The sequence below is a fragment of the Gekko japonicus genome, unplaced genomic scaffold, assembly GCF_001447785.1.
Source record: "Gekko japonicus isolate JY-2015 unplaced genomic scaffold, Gekko_japonicus_V1.1 scaffold573, whole genome shotgun sequence".
In the NCBI taxonomy this organism is placed as follows: domain Eukaryota; kingdom Metazoa; phylum Chordata; class Lepidosauria; order Squamata; family Gekkonidae; genus Gekko; species Gekko japonicus.
This window is the reverse complement of record NW_015176469.1, coordinates 420,326-445,173: the sequence shown is the minus strand read 5'-3', so window position 1 is coordinate 445,173 and position 24,848 is coordinate 420,326. Positions and strand designations below refer to the sequence as shown.

The 24,848-nt window shown below is 43.5% G+C and overlaps 1 protein-coding gene across 1 annotated transcript in view; it reads left to right on the top strand.

The window, feature by feature from the left end:
* ADGRV1 (adhesion G protein-coupled receptor V1) overlaps positions 1-24,848 on the top strand; it is a 373,937-nt gene that overhangs the window by 238,478 nt on the left and 110,611 nt on the right. The window contains exons 81-82 of the mRNA XM_015427126.1: positions 2,164-2,280; positions 11,826-12,004. Of these exons, the coding sequence (XP_015282612.1) occupies positions 2,164-2,280; positions 11,826-12,004 (296 nt within the window). The remainder of the gene's footprint in view (positions 1-2,163; positions 2,281-11,825; positions 12,005-24,848) is intronic.

The following is a 24,848-nucleotide window of genomic DNA, read 5'->3' as shown; positions in this document are numbered from 1 at the left end:
GCCTTCCCCGGCCTGTCCAAGGGCCAGCTTGCCCGGGCTCCCTGCAGCTGCGGGGAGCCCAGACAAGCCAAGTGAAGGCATGGAGTGTGGCCTAATATGCTAATGAGCTGTGCTGTCTGGGCGTGGCCTAATATACTAACGAGTTTCTGTTGTTGGGTGTGGCCTATTATGCTAATGAGCTCCTGCTGGGCTTTTTCCACGGCTCAGCATGGCTTAACCACATCTCCCCAGATCAAGGCTGACACATAATCCACTGCATTATGCTGCTACTCAGGTTGGCCAGCCACCTTAGAATCATAGAATGTTAGAGTTGGAAGGGACCTTGCAGGTCATCTAGTCCAACCCCCTGCACTCTGCAGGAGCATAGCCAAAAGATAGCCCTACAACATATCTGAAAGATTGTCATCCAGCCTCCTCTTGAAAACATCCAGCGAAGGAGCATCCACCACCTCCTGAGGCAGTCTGTTCCACTGCTCAACCACTCTTACAGTTAAGAAGTTTCTCCTGATATTTAGACGGTATCGACTCCCTTGTAATTTCCACCCATTAGATCTAGTCTTGCAATCCGAAGCAAGAGAGAATAGATCTGCTCCATCTTCTACATGACAGCCCTTCAAATATTTGAAATCTATAAAAAAACTATAGGGAGAATACTTAAATCCCCCAAAAGTAAAAGAGTGTTCCCTGCAAAAGATAGAAGATGCTGAATTATTATTTTTAAAGTTTATTTTGTTGACTAACATATTGCTTCTTGCAACACACATCTGAACTAGCATCTGCCTTCCATGCTGTTAGTTCTGCTTCATTATCAAATGACAATGTTCTTTGAGAGCTCAGAAAAAGGTATAAAATGGCAATCCTGTATTTTTTTTGTGGTTTACACATGTACAACTCCCCCCCCTCATTCCTTTTAAAAACAAACTCTGCCCTATGGCATTTTAACAGACAAGACAAGCACATATATGTGCATTCTGTTCCTGATCCTAAATAAAATATCTTCTAGCTTTTGAGAAGAAGTATATACTTCAATGCAAATGCAAAATAATACCATTAGAAACAAGAGGGGAAAAATGATTCACATATGATTGTCTATTACTCATAAGTGCCATCCTAAGTGGAGTTACACTCTTCTGAGTCCCTTAATGTGCTTAGAAGGGTGTAATTCTGCTTAGGATGGCACTGCAGGTGTGTCACAGATGAATACATGGACAGCGCCTCAGTTGAAAATTATTGTTTGAGCTAAGATTAAGTGATATGAAAGCTCCTCCAGCAATGTTTGGCCTGAGTGAAGAACACACATGTGATCTCAATCGATGGAGCCTATTAGCTGTCAGTAGTTCAGCATCCATGGCTCATTCTAAAACAGGCTTGGTACCACAGCAATAGCTAATAGCATTTAGAAATAAGTGGAATACCTGAAATTTTGGGTTGTAGGCATTAGGAGCCGAAAGGATGCATTGTGGACTATGTCTGGCATTTAGACTGCTTTTTAACAGATGTTTCATGGAAAGTGCTGACAAATCACAGCCAATTTATGGCAACCTCATAACGTTTTCCAGGCAAAAGGCAAACAGGTAGCTTGTCATTGCCTGCCTCTGCATAGGAATTCTGGACTTCCTTGGTGGTCTCCCATCCAAGTACAAGCCCTAGCCAGTTTGGTGTTGTGGTTAAGTGCGCGGACTCTAATCTGGGAGAACCAGGTTTGATTCCCCACTCCTCCACTTGCACCTGCTGGATGACCTTGAGCAAGCCATAGTTCTGGCACAGCTCTTCTTGAAAAAGAGCAGTTTCTGTCAGAGCTCTCTCAGCCTCACCTACCTCACAGGGTGTCTGTTGTGGGGAGGGGAAGGGAAAGGAGTTTGTAAGCCGCTCTGAGACTCCTTTGGGTAGTGAAGGGCGGGGTACAAATCCAATCTCTTCTTCTTCTTCTCTTCTACTTCTGAGATCTGGCAAGATCAAGCTAGCTTCAACCATCCAGTTTGGGGCGAAGGTGCTTATAATATAAAAGCATACCAATATGAATAAAGTAAAAATTCTCTAAACCATTTCAAAACCACATCAGATAAAACAATAACCCTGTATTTCAGTCGGCAAGTCAAAAAGGTCTGACATTCTTTTGTGGATATCATTGTTAATTGGTGCCAATATAATTTTTTCTTCTAGATCTCATTTCTGGCCTCAGCTTATACAAGTCAGCAACTCTCAGAGGAAAGCTGCTCAGCTTTGGGCGCAGTCACCCACTACCTCTATCTTTGCCAGTTCAGCTGGATGCTTATTCAGGTTAGTAATTACATTAGTCTCTTTCACTCAACTTTGACAAATATTTATGGTCCTGCAGAGTGCAGGGGGTTGGACTAGATGACCTGCAAGGTCCCTTCCAATTCTAACATTCTATAATTCTATGAAATAGTGTTTTTACTCCTGTTCATTTTGCACACTTATTAAAAGTCTTCATTTTAGGGAACTCACTGCATATTGGACTGATGCAAACGTAATGCTGAATGATTAATCAATCAGGCATCTAGACTCAGGGTCAAGGATTCTCTTTTGCTCTCAAAGGAAAGATTTCCCTCTTCTGCATTATCCCACTCTTAATAAAAAGTTTGTCACCACTTTTAACCTTGGTTAATACTTACCAGGGGGCTCCTTAATCCTGAATTTAAAACATTAAACTGTAGTTTAAGAGTGGACAACTAGATTAGCGTTAGCTAATATTCTGGCCAAATAGCCCTAGTGACAGACATCACCAGCACCAGCCTATGCTTGGAAGCTGCCTGGACTATATAAATGTTTGAAGGGTCCACAGACTGAGTCATGGAACAACTCTGGGAGGCTAGTAAAGTGGGTGGGTTGTACAAGTGGTTGAATAACATCCTCTGTTTGGGAGGAGAACTAATATTAAAAACTCACAGGCTGGGGCAGGTGATGCACTGTATTCTTGGTGCTTGGGGGGGAGGCAACAGTGGGAGGGCTTCTATTGTCCTGGCCCCACTGATGGACCTCCTGATGGCACCTGGTATTTTTCGCCACTGTGTGACAAAGTGTTGGACTAGATGGGCCATTGGCCTGATCCAACGTTGGCTTCTCTTATGTTCTTATGTGTGATTTATAGATGCCAATAAACTTAATCCTGGCTACCAAACGTCAGTTCAAATCAAAGATCTTTACATCACTTCCATAAATGTTCAAGCCTGCTCTGTGACGTGGTTCCAAAGTAAAACAAATAATCACCAAAAAATTTCTCTGTGTTCCAAGATAAAATGTGGAGTGCTTAAATCCCATGTATGTAATCTTCATATATCCGCCTCTGGACAGATAATGCTATCCTGGGAGAAATACATCTGTAAGAAAAGCCTATTGCCCAGCTAACGTGTCTGTTGTCCTAGCTATGCATATTCTTGTCACAATTCAGGTCTGAAAGAAAAACTGTTATTTCACACACACACACACACACACACAATATCATCTTGGTTGGATTATGTGGATTAATTTTATTTTCAGTTGAGCTGCATTGCTCACAAAGAAAAAAGTGAAGTCTTTGCTAACTGGTGCATGGTCATCCATAATGAATTGAAATAAAATGTCTTACACTCTGTCATTCATTATAATTATACCGTTCCAGTGAGTCATAGAATTACTGCAGGAATCCAAAAAGGAGGAAATTAACTAGTGCCATAAAATAATTATGTTTATATAGCTAAATGGATTAGTTCACATAATATATCATGAAACAATAAATCAAAATAAAACAGCTACACAATTTAAAGTGTTAGCAACTGGCTTTTTAGTTAGCTTTCTTGTTCTCTGACCTTGATGCTTAGTTTTTTGTTTGTTTGTTTGTTTGTTAATGGTCTTCAGCTTTCTGTGCCTGACTTTGTTTCTGTCCCTACAAATAGTATTTAATACTAGTCTAAAAAAGTGAGCCTAATGTAGTCTCTCTGATCCCCTGGTCTTGCCACTGGTTTTTCATGTATCAGTAGGTTTATACGAGCTGCCTAACAAGCAAAGTTTCTGTTCTTGCAGAGTGCAGTCCACTAGCAAGTGTTTGTCACATGTCCTCTTGGTATTGCTTTATGTTGCAACACAGAAGTGCTCCACAGAGCCACATGTCCCAGGATGCTTCTAAGATCAGCTGTGTCAAATCATGATGGGTGTATTGTGTACACATACTATGTTTTCCGCTGACATCCAGTATATAGCTATCATTCATTTATTTGAGGTAAAGTACTACATTTGAGGACATTGCTGAGTTGGGTGCAAAGAAACGTCACCTGCTCCTGACACAAGCTTGGTGTTCTGTAGTGCTATTTCATTGGGGGGTATAATTTATTGTACAATCAGAAAGGATTTAGCCACATCAGTGCTTTACTTTCAGAGATTCTGTTGGGAACAAACAAAATCCTGCCCTCTTTTGGGGTAGTTTCTTGGAAGCTTTATATTGGTGCTTGAAGTATGTTTTGGTGCTCTTAAGTGTCTCTATCTGTAGAATGCACAAAGATGCCCTTGTACATGCACATGCAGAACCAGAGACAAGTTCCAGCAATCCACAGGCCCACCTTTCCTACCAAAATGGCAAGCATGTTGTTGTTTAATAAATAGTAATGAAGGGGATTAAGGAGGAGTCAAGGCAAAATCAGGTCCAAAAAGATGCAAGAAGCATGATGGGGAAACATACAGGACTAATTAATAACATACAGGAGGCTGAAGAAATGCAAATAGAAGCTGCATTGCTTCTGTGCTGTATTTGTAGCTGTAGCACCAAAGGGGAAACTATACAAGATTGTCCCAATGTGGAAACCACTTTGTTTTTTTGTAAGCAAACTATTTATTTATTTATTTAAAACATTTATTAGTGCCTTTCTTTCTTACAGAGTTCAAGGCATCTTACAACATAGATAAAACACAAAAAACATAAAAACCAAAATTTAAAATCACAATTAAGTCAACTTAACCTAATAAACTTTACCTAATGCGATCACAATAAAGCTGTCTTCAAGTGTCTCCTGAAGACTGAAATTGAGGGGGTCAGGCACATCTCCCTGGGGAAGTTGTTCCATAATTGTAGGGCTGGCACTGAAAAGGCCTTCTTTCTCTTTTACCCACCAAACAAACTTCTTTGATTGATGGGACAGTCAGGAGGGCTTCTCCCTGTGCTTTTAATTCCTGGGCAGGAACATGTGGGAGAAGACTGTCCTTCTGATACCCTGGTCCCCAGCTATGTCGGGCTTTTAAGGTCAAAACTAACAATTTGAATTGGACTTGGGAGTGGATCAGTAGCCAGTATAATTGCTGTAATATTAGGATCACATGCTCCCGATACCTGGCCCTGACCAGCAGTCCAGCCTCAGTGTTCTGCACTAGCTGCAGCCTCTGAACACTCTTCAAGGTTAACCCGAACTAGAATCCATTGCAGTAATCCAGTCTAGATGTAGCTAAGGCATGGATCTCTGTGGCTAGATCTGACTGGAAAGGAACAGACACAGTTGACATACCAGTTGAATCTTGGCAAAAACAATCTGAATCACCACAGCCACCTGGTTTTCTAAGGTGACCACTGTGTCAAGTAGCACTCCCAAGGTACAAACCAGCCTTTCCAAGGGGGTTATAACCCCATCCAAGATAGGAAAAATCTGAAGTCCCTGGTCTGCCTCTCTGCTAACGCAAAGAACTTCTGTCTTGTTAGGGTTAAGTTTCAAGCTTGTTCACTCCAGCCCATTACTGTTTTCAAGCACCAGTTCAGAAAATCAACAATAGGCTCAGAATTAGGTGAGAAAGAAAGGTAGAGCTGAATATCACCCGGTGACACCGCAGTCCAAACCTTCTAATGACCCAGCAGCTTCACAATGATATTAAATAGCGTTGGAGATAAGATTGACCCCTGTAGAACCCCATAGGCCAATGACAATGGTAGAGCAGGAATCCCCCAGCACCACCTTCTCAGAGCAAGCCGCCCTGTTACGACTTGAACCACCTTTACACAGTGCCCCCCGTCCCAGTTCCACAAGGTGGCTCAGTAGGATACTATGGCTGATAGTATCGAAGGCTGCTGAAAGATCCAGCAGAACTAGCAGGGTCACATTCCCCTGTCTAGTTCTTGGTAGAGGTCACCAACCAAAGCCACCAGAGCAGTCTAAATTCCAAATCCTGGCCTGAAGCCTGATTGAAATGGGTCCAGAAAATCAGTCACTTCTAAAAGCCCCAGGAGCTGAGAGGCAACCACCTGCTGAAGCACTTTGCCCAAGAATGGAAGACTGGAGATGACCAGAAGTTCTCCAACATAGTATGGTTTGAGGAGGGTTATTTCAAAACAGGTATAATCACTTCTTCCTTGAGCATGGGTGGTACAACCTCCACCCTCAAGGAAGCATTTATCACTCCCCTCACCTCTCCACGGATCTTGTCCACATCCTCAGGCTCCAGATGCAATAAATACCTGTTCTCAAAATACATTTGGTTGGATCCAGACTAAATTGGCAATTTCCATCAATTCCTTCTCTTGCTACAGACCCCCTGATATCCCTTATCCCCCAGGAGTAGGACTTCACGTAGATCATTGGGTTATGGTGAGACAGAGGAAGCAGGGAATTTCTATGAAGCTTGGGGTTTTTTTTCCTTAGTAAGTACAATATTGTCTGCCTTAACTATATATGCATTTAGAATTTAAAAAATTAGACTACTGTCCACTGTATTCTGCAAGGTAACTTGAAGGCCTCCATTCCAAAACAGAACCCTCACATGAAATAGGTTTAATCGGGCTTCCATTCAGCTTTATATTAAAAGGGAATAATTTTGAATTTACTCCCTAGTGTAATATGAACTTCACAAAGGTTCCTTCATCTGGCAGGAGGGAAACTGGCTGTGCTTTTTTGTCCTCTACATGTGGGTTATTGTTACACCATCGAAATAGAAAAGGTTTTGCTAAATTTAGATCCACTGTTTGTATTTCACCTATTTAATTCTGGAATATCAAAACACGTATAGTTATCAAGATAAAAATGACACTGGACTGGAAATAACAAACAGGCCAAACTCACACAAAACTTCACAGGCCCCAGTAATGTCTGAGTCATCATTCATGTAGTAAGAGATAAGAAGATAGGTAAATATCGTTAAACAGATACAGAAAACAAGGTCGAGGACATATAGTGCTAGTTCTTAGAAACAATTTGAGTTGCATGAATAAGAAGACATGTTCTTACAGAGAGAATTAATGGGATCCCAGCTTCTTGACTAAACAGAATGACATAAATAAATTCCAGGGTGCATCTGTCTAGAGCTGGACCATGGCCTAGTTTTGTCTACAAGGCCATGAAGCTGGTTGTTTTCTGCCAAATGGCTCGTTTGTTCTTTTAATGTCACAGGAAGGAAATAACCTCACAAATTATAAAATTGGTAGCAGAAAACAGAAAGTGTGGTATTAAAATGAGTACCCAGCAAATAATATGAGGAAAGTCTATACATTGGAATGCAAAGAAATTTTCTTTACCTATACTACATTTCTTTCTCAAGTAAACTAAGACAGTTTTCTGGATGTTCCATTTACTAGGCTGATTTTTTTTTTGCAGAGCCTGTAGGGTTCCCAAATGTGCCCGGGGGGCGGGGAACCCCCCGGCGACGTCTGACGTCACTTCCGATGACGTCGCAGCGGCGCGCGCTTCGCGCACGCGCGCAAGAACGAACGCCGAACTCCCGGCCGGGACGGAGCCTCCCCCGCTGGTGAGTTAAAAGGATTTGGCAACCCTAAGAGCCTGTCAAGGTACAACAAAATAACCATCTGTTTCTCACTGAGAAGCAGCATTCTTGGGCTATAAATGTTCTCGGATTATATTTTACTTAAACCACAACATATCAGTTTGGATCCAAAATTTTTGTTCCACTTACAATGGAGGACCCTTCTACTGGTTCAAGGAGCGTTCTCCAGTGGAAGAGATGTTTTGCCCCCCCCAGTCGGAATAACGAGACGGGCAACAGTTTGGATCAAACAAGGGCCACTTTATTAACTACATAACAGTTTATTAATCAAAAAACGGCAAGGGAGCATTTTCTACGTAGTGGAACAGACAAGGCAGGTGTCAGGATGACCAGCCTCCTTGTCTAATATGTGGGCGAGCCACCAACCCCGGTCTTGAGCCATTAATCTGGCTTGCGACCAGCAGCCCAGCCACTGGTAGCCTCCCAGGAGCAAACAACAACAAGGACCCAGCAACCCTAGAGAGTAGACCAAGACAAAAAAGTTGCCGTACAAGTTCAATATACTTATGCAAAGTATGGATAATTTAATACATATTCTTTTTGTTTCAGTAGCTGCACATCCAGAGACCGAAGTCCCACCAAGACGAACTTGCTCGAGATTTTAGCTGTTCGTTTCGACCAAAGTCTTTGTCACATCTCAGTTTGTAGTCATTCTTTCTGTTCACAAAGTCAATTCACAAGTGGCTGAACACAGCTCCCCACTGGTATTAGAGTTTTCTGATAACAAATCTGTGAACAGAAAGAATGTCTACAAACTGAGATGTGACAAAGACTTTGGTCGAAACGAACAGCTAAAATCTCGAGCAAGTTCGTCTTGGTGGGACTTCGGTCTCTGGATGTGCAGCTACTGAAACAAAAAGAATATGTATTAAATTATCCATACTTTGCATAAGTATATTGAACTTGTACGGCAACTTTTTTGTCTTGGTCTAGCCTCCCAGGAGCGCCTACCCCTGAAACCATGCAGCTTGCAGAGAGGAGCTTACTCAAGAGGTTCCCATAGGGTATCATCATTCACCACCTTGGGCCTTAATAACCTGCAGGCCGTTCCTGAAGTCCCCCCAGTTCCCAAAACAGGGAACGGCTTAAGGTTCTCACCATTTTCTGCTTCCTTATCCCTCCACTATTCTGCCACTCGCACAGTCAAGCCTCTGCTTTGGTTGACGCGGCCACCTAACAACCTAAAGCGGCCCTGATTCCTTGCCGAATGTCCTCCAGAAATAACTTGTCGCCCTCGTTTTACAAGTGAATACCATCCTCCCTATAGAGGTCAGTCTTTCTGGGTGGGAGCGGAGCCGAGCCTAACTAGGCTGGCTCCTCCCTGCCCCCGTCCCCGCGCGGGGACGTTGTCGCTGCCCCACCTTCCTCCGCGGTGGCAAATCAGCCCCCGGCCACCATTGCCTTCGGCAGCAGCCGGGAGCTCCCTTCAAGTGATTAAAAGTTCTTTGTTCTGGAGGGAGACTTCACCATTAGAGGAATGAAACCTTTGTAAATCTGAATTGACATTATTGGCATATATTCCACCACTTCATTGACCAAAGTTTGAAGCCTTCCTCTAGCCTAAGGACCCTCCCAGCTTCCCCTTGTGGAAGTCTGGAGGAAGTCTGCTTAGGCTTCAGGAACGTCCTTCAGCCTAAATTAGTTTGCACTCCATTATGCTAGTGTAGAACATGGGTCAGTAAAATAAGATTCAATACCATGTACATATAAAACGTGCATGTGTCCTTCTGCATTAGTTGTGCTTGGGAGGAACTCAAATTTGAAAAGTCTTCTTAGCAGCATCATGTGGCTATAGAACTTCATTTGACCCTCACAGATATTGATTTGATGCACACGTTCATATCTCAACTGTATCTCACCACTCAATGAATTATCACTCAGTGAGGGGCTAACTTCACCTCACTGACATCATATTTATTTTTTAAAAGGCCACTTAGAGAAGGAGTGACTGAAAGCAGAGAAGCAGGGATGAGAAAAATTTCCCTCATCTACATAGGATTTCAGCTAAATGTTTGCCCCACTCCCCTCTGCCATATGTACATCCATTGAGAAGATAATATGAAGCAGGGGTCGTTTCGTAGAAACAGAGCTAGGGGAACTCATTAGCATAACTCATTAGCATATGCCACACACCCTGACATCACCGGAAGTGTGTCATAAGGCCACACGCCCCGCCCCCAACGGTCCCGGCCGCCGCCGCCGGCCTTGCAGCTCCACTGCTGAGCCCCATGAAATGACCTCTGATATGAAGTATGAAAGTTCTGCCTGTGGTGTGTTTGATCTGCAGTTGCTTGTTCAAGTGGTGTCTGTGTGTCATTCAGCCCTAAATATGCCCTTCATGTGGACTAGAAATCCTGTATGAACAGACCAGATGAAATCTGTGCAGTCTACATGTTGACTGTGATCTGGCTCCATCTGTGGAAGAATCGCACATCACAAACCCTGGCCCATTCTGCATCTAGCATTCGTTCCGCTGTTTTACCAAACCCACATTGAAAAAGAAATTCCCCTGTACATTGCCTGCCACTTTCACTTTCTTTGATTGTTGGATTTTATGTTAGCCTCCACCACACTGCATGCCGGTTTCAGTTTTATGGTACCGTCTGCGTATATTTATGGCTGTTCAGGGGTTGCTGCAGTCAGTACAGTGTTGGCCCAGGGTATTTGAATGTGGTTTTGAGCCACATCTTTTTCTGTACCAGTGTGGATTTGGTAAAACAACGGAGTGAATGCTAGATGCAGAATGGGCCCCCTTCTATTTCAGCTGTGCTTGAATTACTTTTGTTACTGGCTACCCTTGCTGGTTTTTTGCCCTGAGCTAGGAACCTTTTTTCCCCTGAATGCTAACTTGTATTTGGCTGTGAGTTGCTTATATTCTTTTGTATATGGCAATCAGCCATTCAGAGATGACCTAGATCTTAGACTGACATGCGACAACTTTTCTGTGCATGATCATAAATCTCACCAAAGTTTTTTCCCCCTATGTATTTTGTATATATGTGGGTTAAAAATGGATACATTATGTAAAGACAGGGACAGACTAAATTATGACTGAGAATGGATGTGATGTGAGTGGACTGAGTATCTTGAATGTGTTATTGATTGAGTTGGTGGTTATGATTAAAATGTTTTCTCTTTGCTTGATCTATTTGACTTGTTTTACCTAGGACCTGTTCAAGCACAGTCCAGGCATACAGAGTGTTTACACACCTTAAGGCACTGGAGCAAACCCATAGTTCATTCTCTCTCCCACCATGTGTAATTTTTTAGTGTGAATACATACATATTTGCATAATCCTTTGTTCATGGTGGATGAATCCTATTCATTTTGGCAGTGATACACTGGGTCTTGGTTCATATTCGGGTTGTAGGTGTGGTGAGTGAAATTAGATTGAAACAGGCTCATTCTCAGTCACCTGTAGAGCTAAGGAAATATGTGGTAATTTCTTTTATTTGGAAGCAGATGGGTTTTACTTTTCAGTGAAAGTTGGGCATGATTGTTGACAATAAGCCTTTGGTGTTGTGGCTTTGCTTCTGATCTGAAAGTACATGTTTTGATGCTTAGGGCTTTATTTTTGAGTTCACCATAACGTTACCTCGTAGCAGCTGGGTCTGTGTGCTCATGCATGACTATGAAGCATGCAATGTATATGTTTGTGGTAAAAAATTTCCATCCATATTAAAACTACTTAAAATTGAGTTTTGTCTGTGCTCTAGTTATTCATATTAAATCTACATGACTGGTGTGTTGTCTCCAATGTAGTCGGGCACCACTGTCCTATATTTGATGCCAACAGTTGAAACTCATATAAATGAAGGGTTTTGCCCCAAGAAGAATTTGTAGTGATTTTACTGGGTTGGTATCTTGCTGTGGCAGGATGATGGCAAACTTAACCCAAACAAAAAATCTGCATACATCCCATTGTCAGGATTTGAGATTTTTTTAAACAACCACAATAACAAAGTTTGTCATTGAATGTTTACAGTGATACCTTTCTGAATTTTTTTTATTTTACAGGGTAGTTAGTAATTCATATATACCTTTATTGATCATGTTTTCTATTACTTCCTAGGCTGTTAATTTCTGGTACGTCCTGGTGATGAATGATGAACACACAGAGCGGCGCTATCTCATGTTCTTCCTTCTGGGTTGGGGTCTTCCAGCTTTTGTTGTGATTCTGCTTTTAATTATCCTTCGAGGAATCTATCATCACAGCGTGTCACAGATTTATGGCCTGATCCACAATGATCTGTAAGTCTCTATATATGAAAATAACCATAACGTAGATGGAGTGAACATTTGTGCAATATACTTCTTGCTTTATCTGTGCTCTAGACTGTGCAAAGCTAAGGGATTATTTATTTTTAACAGTCCATGTCAAACAGTATCCTGTTGTATTAAAGGTATTTTTCATAATATCTGATATGCAGGGAGTATATGAAATAATATTTGCAGTGCATCCATTTCCAATTCCTTTCATCCTCCTTGGGCTATCAAAGTGTAACGTTACTCTGTAAACACCAATGAGTTGCTATCATACTTCATATCTGGAAGAGGGAAAGTTTAGGGTGATGGTGATGATGGATAACTTTGCATTTAGGATGTTGTTTAAAGATCACTTGAGGCCTAACACCAAACCATAGATTGTTTTTTTATTATTATTATTAAGGTCATTTTCTGAAACGAGGATTTCAGATAGTCACTCAAATCCTGGTTTTCCTCAACACATGCTGATTTCATTATTTCTGTTCTGGCCAAGTGTCTGTAGCTGGGGAAGTTCATGAGTTTAGCTCTGGGAATCAAGCCAGGGTGCCTGCATTCATACTGCTTGCAAACCATACTGTGAAGACTAATTTTGGTTAATAAACCAACTTCAGACAATGGTTTCCAATTCTGGTTTTCCAAACCTTAACTAGCCATAGTAAGTTGAATGGTCTACATATGGAGGACCATAGTTTAACCATAGTTTCCACCTTCAAAGGAAAGCAAAACTGCAGAACTCTTAATCAAGTTTCACAGTATAAAAGTATTGTGGCTAGGGTTGCCAGTCTCTCAACTCCTGTTTCCTGATACTGCTCAAAGTGACATTGGGAGAATTTTTTTAAAAAACAGCTGTTAGGCCTATGTTTTACCATAGAGTTTCCAGTGATTCCTGGATATCATGCCGTTGCTGACAGCCCCCCCCCCCCCCCCCCGGGGACCAGTCTTCCACCCTATCTATGGCTCATGGCTCATTTTAGGACTGTCCTGTGTCCTCCTTCCTCTTAGAAATCTGGATTGCCTGAATGCATTTGATTTAAAAGAATAGTTATCAAAATACCTTATTTGAAGAGAAGTAATAAATGCCAACAGATGTGAATGAGAGAACAAGTCTAACCAAATTTATAAATGTATCTTCAGGTCAGACACATACATGAGAATTTCATCATTTACTCAAATGCATTTCAGAAATCTGGACAGAGAGACAGTATTACAGAATCTCTCTTGCAAAATTGAAAGGGAACTTTTAAAAGCCCATTAACAACATCAAATACATTTGTCTTTGGGTTGCTAGGCTCAACCTGGCAACTGGGGGGGAGGATTGGGGGAACATGGTGGAGGGGGTGACATCAGAAGCAATGGCGGGTAGCTCTAGGAATCTCCAGAGACTCTATGGTTTTACTCTAGATCTTCCAGTGATTCTTAGAGATGTGTGACACCACTTCCAGGGGAAACCTGGTTTCTCCTGGAAGTGACATTGTCATGCCACTGATACTGCGGTTTTTTTGGGGGGGATTGTTTTTTTAATTTCCCCTGCCATCACTTGAACTGGCAGCAGGCAACAAGAGCTCAGGGCAGGGGATCCCCTGCTCTGAGCAGGGGCTTGGCAGCCCTAGTTTGTCCCATCTCCTCCCTACTAAAAACCATTGCACCAACCTAAGTGTTCATAATATGGCTTTTTAAAAAGTGTAATAATATTATGCATTGTCATTAAACTTAATTAAAATAGAACTCTAGAAATCATAGTATCCCCAATACCTTCAAATTCTATGCTTGGTCTGCTTTGAATCCTACTTTTGTTGCAAAGCTGCTTCATCCTTTATCAGTGCCCCATGTTCTTTGGAGTGTCTTTCTTTGATGGAATTTCTCACTTTGGAAGAACGTATGTATATAGTAGACAAACCTGCTGATCTCTCCTGCAGTTCAAATGTTAACCTTGGTAGCAATTTCAGCTATTCTTTTAGGAATGTTTGATGGTGTGTGAGGGAGAGGCCTAGTCAGGAATGGGAAAGGGTAGCTGTGGGACAAGTAGTAGTTCAGCTGCTGAAGGGGAAGCCATAAAATAAAAAAGGGCTCTGGTTCTAGACTCCCTCATGCTGCTCATAGCCCCAGTTAAGCTAAGGACTTGTTTATCTAGCCAAGACTGAGATCGTCATCTCATGATTGTTATAACAGCCTCTGTTATAACAAGACTGTCTACATAAAAGAGATCAAGCTGTTCCAGGATGTTCTTAGATACCCACCCTTCCTATCATGGGTCTTGTACAGTGTTTCGCTATAGAACTGTGAATTTAACCTGACAACATTAATATTCATAGTCACATAATTGGTGTTGAAAGAGAGACAAGTCTTGCCAGATGATTGCTAGGTCTTTAAACTAACTTCACCTTCTAAGGGAAAATATGCTTTATTATAGTAAATGGAGAAAAACATACCTTTTAGAGTATGAGTATTCTAATACAGAATAAATAGTATTTTTTCAACTGCTTTCATATAAATACCAAATGAATTACCTCAGATTGTTTTGCCAGTTGCCACAGCTTTTATTTTCAGAACCACAGCAGGTAGAGTTTAAAAAGCACAAGAAGCCTGATGAGATGAGTCTGGAAACAAAACAAATTGTCCAAATAAAAAGGCAAACATTGAGAAAGGAAGTCCTAAAAAAGACATGGGTACAGTTCACCACAATGACCTTTCATATTACATCTTTTTAAGCTTTTGGATACCCTATTTACAGTATAAGCAAGTTTAAAAAAGTAAAAATAAGAATTCTATGATGGCTTTTTTTTCCTTTATGAGTTCAATGAAAGCAAATAGACAAAATGGAACATAGATCATCCAATAATTTACCTAAACTGGCTTTTATATTGTTTTCCACCTGGTATAACCATGATGATTACCTCTGGTTCATGGAAACAAAGTCTTCTCTGGCATGGTTAGGAGATTCATAGGCCTAACCATGTGAGACAGATGGGAAAAGGAACAGGTCACTTTCAGTGGGTGACTCAAAGTGCAATTTGAAGGAGCATTGTATCCTCCTCCAGTAGTTCAGCTAGTGGGACAGTCCGTACAGATGGGATAAGCTCCTCCTCCAATTGCAGGGTCGGCTCCAAGCTTTGATCCAGGTGGGGAGGGGTTTATCCCCTGGAGGTTCTCCCAGTTCTTGCCGGTCCTGCTTCAGAGCAGGATGTGCTTCAGCAGCGCTCTTTAGTGCAGCGAAGAAAGAAGATAGAAGGAAGGAAGAAAGAAAGAAAAGCGTGCCACAGGCACCTGAAAGGGTGTTTTCGTTTCGGCGGCGAGGAGAAGGAGGGCACGTTCGGCACTGGGAGGTCCCCAGCTGCTGCTGCGGTTTTTTGGCCATCCTCACTAGACTCCTGCCGGCCTTACTCACTCCTGGGGTAGAGGACCTGCCCCTTGGAACCTTGTTAGGGGTGCGGTTGAGTCAGCCTTTTTTCCAGCGACAGGAGCGGCTTCGTTCCCCTGACCGGATCCTGGAAACGGTGATCGGCTGCACAGATGGCTTTAAACTGTGGTGAGTCATGATAAAGAAAGGGAGTTACATTGGATGTGCAACGAGCTCTTAGTTTCTATATTGATAGAACTAAGGAGTGGAGGAAGTCAGAAACCCTTTTTGTGTCTTTCAGAAAGTCCTCGATGGGAAACCAGGTGTCCGCGACCACCATAATTAGATGGATTAAGATGGATTAAGAGTTGCATCTTTTTGACTTACAAAGCCAAAGGCCTAGAGCCACATAAAGGAATCGTGGCTCACTCCTTAAGGGGAGCCACAACTTTAGTGGCATATCAATCTGTATGGATTGTCCCACTAGCTGAACCACTGGAGAAGGGAAGGCTTTTTTCACTTACCGTGAAGCTTCCTTTCTTGGTGGTTCAGGAGTGGGACAGTCCGGCCCGCCCAGTTGTGGTGGTTTTTTGTCGCTTCACACGTTTGCAGGGAATGTTGAGAGACGGAGTTTTGCTGAGTAACCTAAGAGAATGCTGAGAAAGGGGGTTTCGTATCCTATGTCCCCAGTTTCTATTCTTAGACAGTTGCTAGTCTAGCGTTCTGTCGGTTATGATATCTGTTTGTTGGTTAAAGTTGTTGTGTTGAGTTAGTCTCTCTGGTTCTGAGAGGTGTTTTCCTTCTAGCAATTTCCAGATGGGGTTCACCGAGCTCATGCATGACTGGGAGAGCCTCCAGGGGATAAGCCCCTCCCACCTGGATCAAAGCTTGGATCCGACCCTGTAATTGGAGGAGGAGCTTATCCCATCAGTACGGAGAGCCAGTTTGGTGTAGTGGTTAAGCGTGTGGACTCTAATCTGGGAGAACCGGGTTTGATTCCCCACTCCTCCACTTGCACCTGCTGATGTGACCTTGAGTCAGTCACAAGCTGTGGCACAGCTGTCCTTGAAAAAGAGCAGTTTGTGTCAGAGTTCTCTCAGCCCCACCTACCTCACAGGGTGTCTGTTGTGGGGAGGGGAAGGGAAAGGAGTTTGTAAGCTGTGTTAGGAGAATTTTTTTTAAAGCAATTCTACCAATGTTGCTACACCATTTCCAGGTAAAACCTTGAAGTGACATAAGGTAGTTCTAAGAATTGCTGGAAACGTTATGGTTTTATTGTAGAGTTTCATGCAATTCCTATTGTCATTTCTGGGTTTTACCCAGAAGTAGATATCAACATCCTTATGAGCCACTCCCCCACCTCACTACTTCTTTCCTTTTCTGCAAATTTTATCTGGCAACAGTGGGGCCATTGAATGGGAAGAAGACCTTACTGTAGACCTGGCGTAGTTTTTCAGAAATGTTATTGGGTTGTACAAATAATGAACATCTTTAAATATTGTATTTCCAGCTTGACACATCATTTTCAAGCTTATATTTTATTTGTTTTTCATTGGGATAAGTCCCTCTAATTTCTCTGGGTCTTAGTTTTAAGGAGCAGGCTTAAGCTCAAGCCCCAAGTGACTTATTTGGATTCCATTACTGTACTCTCTCTCTCTTTTCTTCTAATGCTGATGGAGCAGCTGGTACTCACCCTGCTGAAGAGGTTATCCAAATGTTAGAGCTGAGGATGAAATGATGCCCAAGTGTCTGCAGCTGAAGCCAGTGTGATGCTAATGCTACAATTATATTAGAAGGAAACCAGTATTTTTCATTAATGGATTTCTTGTAATCACCAGTATGACATCAGACACTGTGTGAATTATTATGTATTTCCTGTGCCAATAATACCTCATAGGTATTATTTGTTAAGAATAATTGATGTGATCAGTATTCTATTGTTGATGCCTACTTTTTTTTTTGGGCCCAAGTTACACAGGGCGGGCTCTGTGCCTTCATACAGCCAGGGCCGTAGCTAAAGCCTTCGTGGTGGGGGGGCCCTGGGGAAAGTGGGGAGGCCGAAATGTGTGTGCGCGCGCGCAAAGCGCGCACTGCGCTTCCGGAGCGTCACCGGAAGTGATGTCACACGCTGGGGCGGGGCGACGCCATTTGAGGGGAAAACAAAGAGTTTCACCTCAAATGGCTGCCATTTAGCAGGAAGTCCCGTGGGTTTCAAGGGGGCGGAACTTCAGGGCCACCCAAAAGAGAGAGCGCCCCAAAGCCTGGAGTCCCTCCTCGGCTGTGGCTTTCTCCCTCGGCTTCCCTTTCCCTCTCCCGCCGCTCTCTCCTCCCTTGTTTGCCGAAGCCGCCCGCAACCGACTTCCCTTCCCTCAGGAGAAGCTGCTGCGGAAGCGCCCCGAAGCCCGGCGGCCCGCCCTGGTTAGCCGCCCATCATCGCCGCCGCCGCCGCCGCGGGGAGCAGTACAGTACCCCCGTATTTTAAGGACCCCCCCCCAAAGGAGTTGCCCAAATTGAAAACCTTTGCAAACCTTTGCCTTAAAAAAAAAAAAAAAAAACATGTTGAACTGGGGTAAGGATTTCTTTTGGTGAAACCAATCTGTCTCCGAATTGGGGTTTGTGCTTTTTTAAAAAAAGAAGCCCAACCGAGCGCGGAGGGGTATTTTTAGCAGCCGAAAGCCAACGGGGCTTGTAGTGGCCTTTGTCTAAAGGAAGTGACTCCCACCCCCTAAAAAACACCCTGTTAAAACTGGAAATCCGAAGCAGAAATCTGAGGGGCACGGAGACCAGACTCCCCCCCACCCCACCCCACCCCATGTTTACCTTCCCTAGGCGAGTCTTAATTTGGGAGCAAGACCCCCGCCCATATGACTGAAAGATGAATCTGTTTCGCTTCGATGCTAAATTAGAGGATGCCGGTAAATCCTTTTGTGATGCTGGAAGGGAAAATATTCTTTGGAACATTTAAGCAGACTGGAGAAGTCCGGAGAAGCCAAGGGCACCTGGATTTTTGAGTCTTTCCGGGCTGATTCAGAAACAATTTACCTTCTTCAATAAACGCACGACAAATAAATAAATAAAGCCTAATAATCGTCTCCGCGCGGGGGTGTTATTTATGAGCTTGGTTGTTGTTGTTGTTGTTGTTCTAGATTAAATCATAAGAAGTGGGGGGGGGGAGCCAAGCATCTGTTTAATTCGGAGCAATCCGGAGGCGCTTGTTTTGCGAGATGTAAAGGGGGGGGTGGGGTGGGGGTTGCAAGAGGGTCCTTTCCGTGTTTAACTATTATTAATCCCTCCCCTCCACTTTCAGTTCCGCGGGGGGGGGGGAGAGAAGTGGATTAGGCAGGGCTATCCGAGCGGGATTATTCATTTATATCGACCAGATGGAATCACATACAACGATCCCCCCCCCGCCCGCGCCGGCGGAAATTAAAACAAAACACACGCAAAATTGATGGGGAGATTTGCGTCCTTGAGCAGGCCGGCCGGCCGGCAGCTCCGTCCAAGGAGGCGGGCGGCGTCTGGCCGTTCTTCGGCTTGCCTTTGCCGGCCAGGTGGAGCGGCGCCTAGCAGAGGATCGGGAGGGAGGGAGCCCGCAAAAACAGCAAGGGGGCCGGGCCCCGTGGGCCCCACGCAGGCTACGGGCCTGCATACAGCTCCATACTATAATATATTCTATAATGCTAAATATTTGCTGTATAAAAACTCTTGGAAAAATGATTGCTTTATTGTCATGCAAGTTCAAGAAACAGGCATATAGGATCTGGAGGAAGAGCAAATGAACTTCTTCTGAATCTTCACTGAGGAAGTTTGTAAGCTGGTTTCAAATTAAGTTGAGTGTAGAAATGCCAGCCTCCAAGTGGGACTTGGGGATCCTCCATGATTAGAGCTCATCTCTAGACTACAGAGATTAATTCTTCTGGAGAAATTGGAAGCTTTGGAGCGTGGACTTTATGGCACTGTACCCCACTGAGCCTGTCTTCCCCAGGCTTCACCCACAAATCTCCAGGAGTTTCCCAACCTGGAGTTTGGCAACCCTAACCCCTCACCTCCTGCCATTAGCCATGGGGGACCTGGCAGCCCTAGCTGAGTGGGGCTGTGTTTAGCTCTGTTTGGAAAGTCTTGGGATTCATAACTCTTGGTAAGAATTAGAAGGAAAATCTTGTAAATTGTCTGACATTTTTCTTCCAGTGCGTAAAGCTGATGTATATGCACTGATCTGTCATCCTCTGTGAGCTGCTGTTTGGTTTTACCTGCCCTGCACTTGTCCCTAGCACCTGCTGTGGGGAGAGCTGCTGGGAAACCTTGTTCAAAATGACACGGGAATAAGAGAATGTCTTAGACCTATATGAGGGACGATAATCACATACTATACTTGCATATAAATGACTGCTTTGTCATGTAGCCTAGTGACATAACACACAGTAATAAGCAGCAGTTTCATTTAGAGTAAGGGGCTTAACATTAAAGAACTTCTGTGTGTGAGACTACAGAGCTGCTGATGTTTGATGCCTGATCTGCTGATTGTTGACCATGTATAAACAGATACTTGTTTTAAACTTCCAAGAGAAAGAGAAGGGGTTTTGAAGGAAAGTGGTGTTTGGTTTTTAATGTAGTCAAATGTTATAAACTGAGTAACACATATACCCAACTAGGTAATTTGGAACTTCAGTGGACTTCCATGACAATGTGTGTCACTGCTTGGTATATGGCTTTGATGAAAAAAAGAACTATCCTATTCTGCTCAAACACTATTTATAGCTTTGCAGATATTGAAAATCCAGGCAAGGCAAATGTTAGGACTCTCCTTCGCCATCACCAAAATAACACGCATGAATCCATGGGATATGCCTTGAGAGCATCTAAAATAGACTTGTCGGTTTGTTCTGGCAAGATGATGGTGAGGTCTACATGGGGAATGACACGTATTTTTACTGGTTGATGCAGCTGTCATTTTTAGAGTGTGAATAAGGACAATTAGGTATTTAAATTTAGAATGTTTACAGTGTGAGATATTTCTGGATGATTAGATCCACCCATGCATGATGCAACTATTCCGAGTATGGCATCAGCTTCCTATAAGTAGTCCCTGGATAGTTGCTTGAGTGGGCAAACGCCTGCAAAAATGTGTTGCTGAGCTGACTACAATGGGGCTTTGCCTGGGTATAAGAAAGCATCAGGTGAAGTATAGATGTGGAAGGCATGCATTTAACACTGTGTAAGGTTTATTGGGGAAAGTACCAATCTCTCAATTTCAGTCCTTTATCTGTAACTTTGGAATGTTAAGTAATAAAGTACTTATTTCTTTCATGTGAAATTTGGGGAGGTTACTGTAGAACATTTGAATACTGTAGCGGTATTCAAAAGTTTGTGATGCAGCCTTGGGCTTGGTAGAGCAACACTGTCACGGGACAAGACTTTCAGTATCCTTTCCAGGTGGCTGCAAACCTCCTTTTGTTTTGTTTTGTTAGTGGAGTTACATGTGCCAGATGGTCAGAGATACTTCTCTTATGTATGTAAATCTTTGCTTTTGTGTCCATAAGGGAGCATTTTTCCTTTTGGTGTAGTGGTTGCGTGCGCAGACTCTAATCTGGGAGAACCGGGTTTAATTCCCCACTCCACTTGCACCTGGCTGGATGACCTTGGGTAAGCCGTAGTTCCAATAAGAGCTGTTCTTGAAAAAGAGCAGTTTCTGTCAAGAGCTCTCTCAGCCCCACCTACCTCACAGGGTGTCTGTTGTGGGGAGGGGAGGGGAAAGGAGTTTGTAAGCCGCTTTGAGACACCTTTGGGTAGTGAAGGGTGGGGTATAAATACAATCTCCTCTCTTCTTCTCTTCTTTATTTTCAGAAAGAGTCCCCCTACACCTGGCCTACCCAGGCCTTGCCGGCATAAAGGAGGGAGGGACGAAGGGACGGGAAAGGAGCCAGCCAACCCTGAACCTCATGTGGCTCCGACTGGCCCCAAGCGCAGACATCTGCCTGCTGCATCTGGCCCACGCTGGCCAAGAGGAGACTTTCCCTGGCTGGGCAAGGCTCATACTGTCAGGAGCCACCTTCCTGACAGTAAGTTCTTTCAGAGAGCCAGTTTGGTGTAGAGAGCCAGTTTGGTGTAGTGGTTAAGTGCGCGGACTCTAATCTGGAAGAACCGGGTTTGATTCCCCACTCCTCCACTTGTACCTGCTGATGTGACCTTGGGTCAGTCACAAGCTCTGGCACAGCTGTCCTTGAAAAAGAGCAGTTTGCGTCAGAGTTCTCTCAGCCCCACCCACCTCACAGGGTGTCTGTTGTGGGGAGGGGAAGGGAAAGGAGTTTGTAAGCCGTTCTGAGACTCCCAAGTGAAGGGCGGGGTATAAATCCAATCTCCTCCTCCTCCTCCTCCTCCTCCTCCTCCTCCTCTTCTTCTTCTTCTTCTTCTTCTTCTTCTTCTTCTTCTTCTTCTTCTTCTTCTTCTTCTTCTTCTTCTTCTTCTTCTTCTTCTTCTTCTTCTTCTTCTTCTTCTTCCCCAAGTTGGCCATGGCTTCCATGAGCTGCCTTCCCAAGGCTGGGAGCCACCTTTCCAAGGCCAGGCTTGGTTCTTCCACCCTGGGCTGGACTGGCCCAAGGGGGTGGGGCAGGCCAGTGGCCTGCTGGGAAATTCCATGGTGTCTATAATGGCCAGTTTCTGTCAAGAGCTCTCTCAGCCCCACCTATCTCTCAGGGTGTCTGTTGTGGGGAGGGGAAGGGAAAAGGACTGTAAGCCGTTCTGAGACTCCTTCGGATAGTGAAGGGCAAGGTATAAATACAATCTTTTCTTCTTCATTTCTTGAGGCAAACCAGAGTCTGAGTGATCATCTGAGCCAGTTATATTGTGGTAAAAAGGAAATAGGTCTTGAATGCTGTTCACTTCTCTATTGTCGGCTTTATGAATTGGATCCAAAGAAACAATGAGTGGAGGTCCACTAATAAAAGAGATCCTGCTTGCCTGGTCTCTTCTGCTGAAGGCCTCCATATCACCAAAAAACAACTACACCTGAGGTGTATTGCTACTGCACTGACTTTACTCTTGCTTGTAATTATGTTCAAGTTCTTCAGTATGAGGGGATTATTATTTGTTATGTTTGTTTGTTTAAATGTTAAAAAAATACACATGAGGTGCCCAAGTACATTCCATTTGTGCAAGGACCCAACCCACTAGACATGAATGCACCATCACTGAAACTTAAAAGCACACAGCATTTGAATATACTTTTGGTTTGACTGATAATGGATCCTTACTTTCCCCATAATTTCACACAGCTTTTTATGCCCCCCCCCTTCAAACACCTATAATAAGGAGTCTTGAGAACAAGGAATCCAGAACTGTTTCATACAGTATAGTGCTAAAGATCTTGGGGCCAATTCCCACCTTATATGACTGGCCAATACTTGCTCAGAACTCCAGGTTTGGATTGGGTCTGTGGCTTGTCCCACCTGCCATTTTCCCAACCTGAAATGCCCTTGGGTGCTGTTTGTTTTGTTGGGGAAACACATGTGTAACCGTCAGTGCACATAAATTTGCCCAGTGGGGCAAACAGTAACTACCTGTAGCTGTTTCAGGTCAGCGAAAAGGTGTGAGAGGAGGTTTAGGTACTCCCTCTCCGTGTGCTATAGTCTCATTCCAAGCTGGGTTGATGCATGCCTTAGAATTGTGTTCCCCCTGGGAACCTCCCAGTGCTGTCAGGCTGAAAGTCCTTGTGGCATTCACAGTGACTATGTAACATTGCATAGACATATCTAATTCGAGCAGTGATATCAGTGTGGAAATGTACTCACTGCCTTTTGTTTAAATCTCTCTCGGATTGAGGCGAAGGGAAACTGGATTTTGTGCTCAGTGCAGAATGTGGCTATGCACAGCATGAATTATCTAGAAATGAGTGATGTTACTAACCCTTCTCCCCAATATAGTTTTTCAGCATTTTAAATTTGTGCTTCTTTTTAAAAAGTGGGGAACAAATGTATATGTTAATTGAATTAATTTATATATGGTACTTTAATAAAAAATTTAAACAATGCACAGCCTGCATGAGGTATGGGACAGGGCAAACTACTAAATAAGTGTTTGATTAACTGGCCCCAATAGTTGTCAAGTATACTGCAAATGATACCACTCTAATGGCTGAAAGTGAAGAGGATCTAAAGAGCCTCTTGCTCAGAGTAAAAGAGGAGAGCGCAAAAGTGGGCTTGAAGCTCAACATCAAAAAAACTAAGATCATGGCATCCGGCCCCATCACTCCTTGGCAAATAGAAGGGGCAGTCGTGGAAGTAGTGTCAGAGTTCACGTTCCTGGGATCCCAGATCACCGCAGACTGTGACTGCAGCCATGAAATTAAAAGACGCCTGCTCCTTGGGAGGAAAGCGATGGCGAACCTAAACAGCATGATAAAAAGTAGAGACATTACCCTGCCAACAAAAGTCCGCATGGTCAAAGCAATGGTATTCCCAGTAGTCATGTATGGCTGCGAGAGTTGGACTATAAGGAAGGCCGAGCGCCGAAGAATAGATTCTTTTGAACTATGGTGCTGGAGAAGACTCTTGAGAGTCCCTTGGACTGCAAGAAAATCAAATCAGTCAATCCTAAAATAAATCAACCCTGACTATTCCCTGGAAGGCCAGATAATGAAACTGAAGCTCAAATACTTTGGCCACCAAATGAGAAGGGAGCACTCACTGGAGAAGACCCTGATGCTGGGAAAGATTGAAGGTCAAAGAAGACGGGGACGGCAAAGGATGAGATGGTTGGACAGTGTCATAGATGCAACGAGCATGAAGTTGAGCAAACTTCAGAGGACAGCAGAGGACAGGAGGGCCTGGCGGGATCTTGTTCATGGGGTCGCAAAGAGTCAGACTCGACTGTGCGACTGAACAACAACATACTGCAAAGGAACGCTGCATTGGGGGAACTAGGTAAACATCAGTCCTGATTAGCATATATATCTGTATACATGCATTTTTATATAACACGCCCCAAAAGATAACAGCTTAGAAATGAAGCAACATGTAGTAATTCTTTTTCAATGCCATTCTACAGACTGACTGCTTTGGAATAGTAGACAAGGTCCTCCTAAAAGAATGGTTATATAGCAATAGCTGGAGGGCAATCTCTTCCATCTGAATTTGTAATGCAACCTACAGAGGTCTTAAAGGATGAGCTGGAACATGCAAACAACAGACTTGGAGGTGCTAAAATCAGTATTGGAAGAAAAGGGGCCCTGTGATCTTTTGTTGTTTTTTGCACATCTCTCCCTTTGGGCAGGTTTTAAATAAACTGATTTTCTCTTGAAGTTTCTGACCATAAATATGATTTAGGTATTGACAGGTTGCAGTATGGAAATTTGTCCTTTCTAATTTTGAAGCCATTTTCTACACCAAACTCTTGCACATCACCCAAATTGTGAAATGCTTATTTAGTTCAATGTTCACAGCTAGTCAGTACAAGGTTAACTTCCTTCTCCAGTCTTCTTCTGGGTTGCCCCCCCCC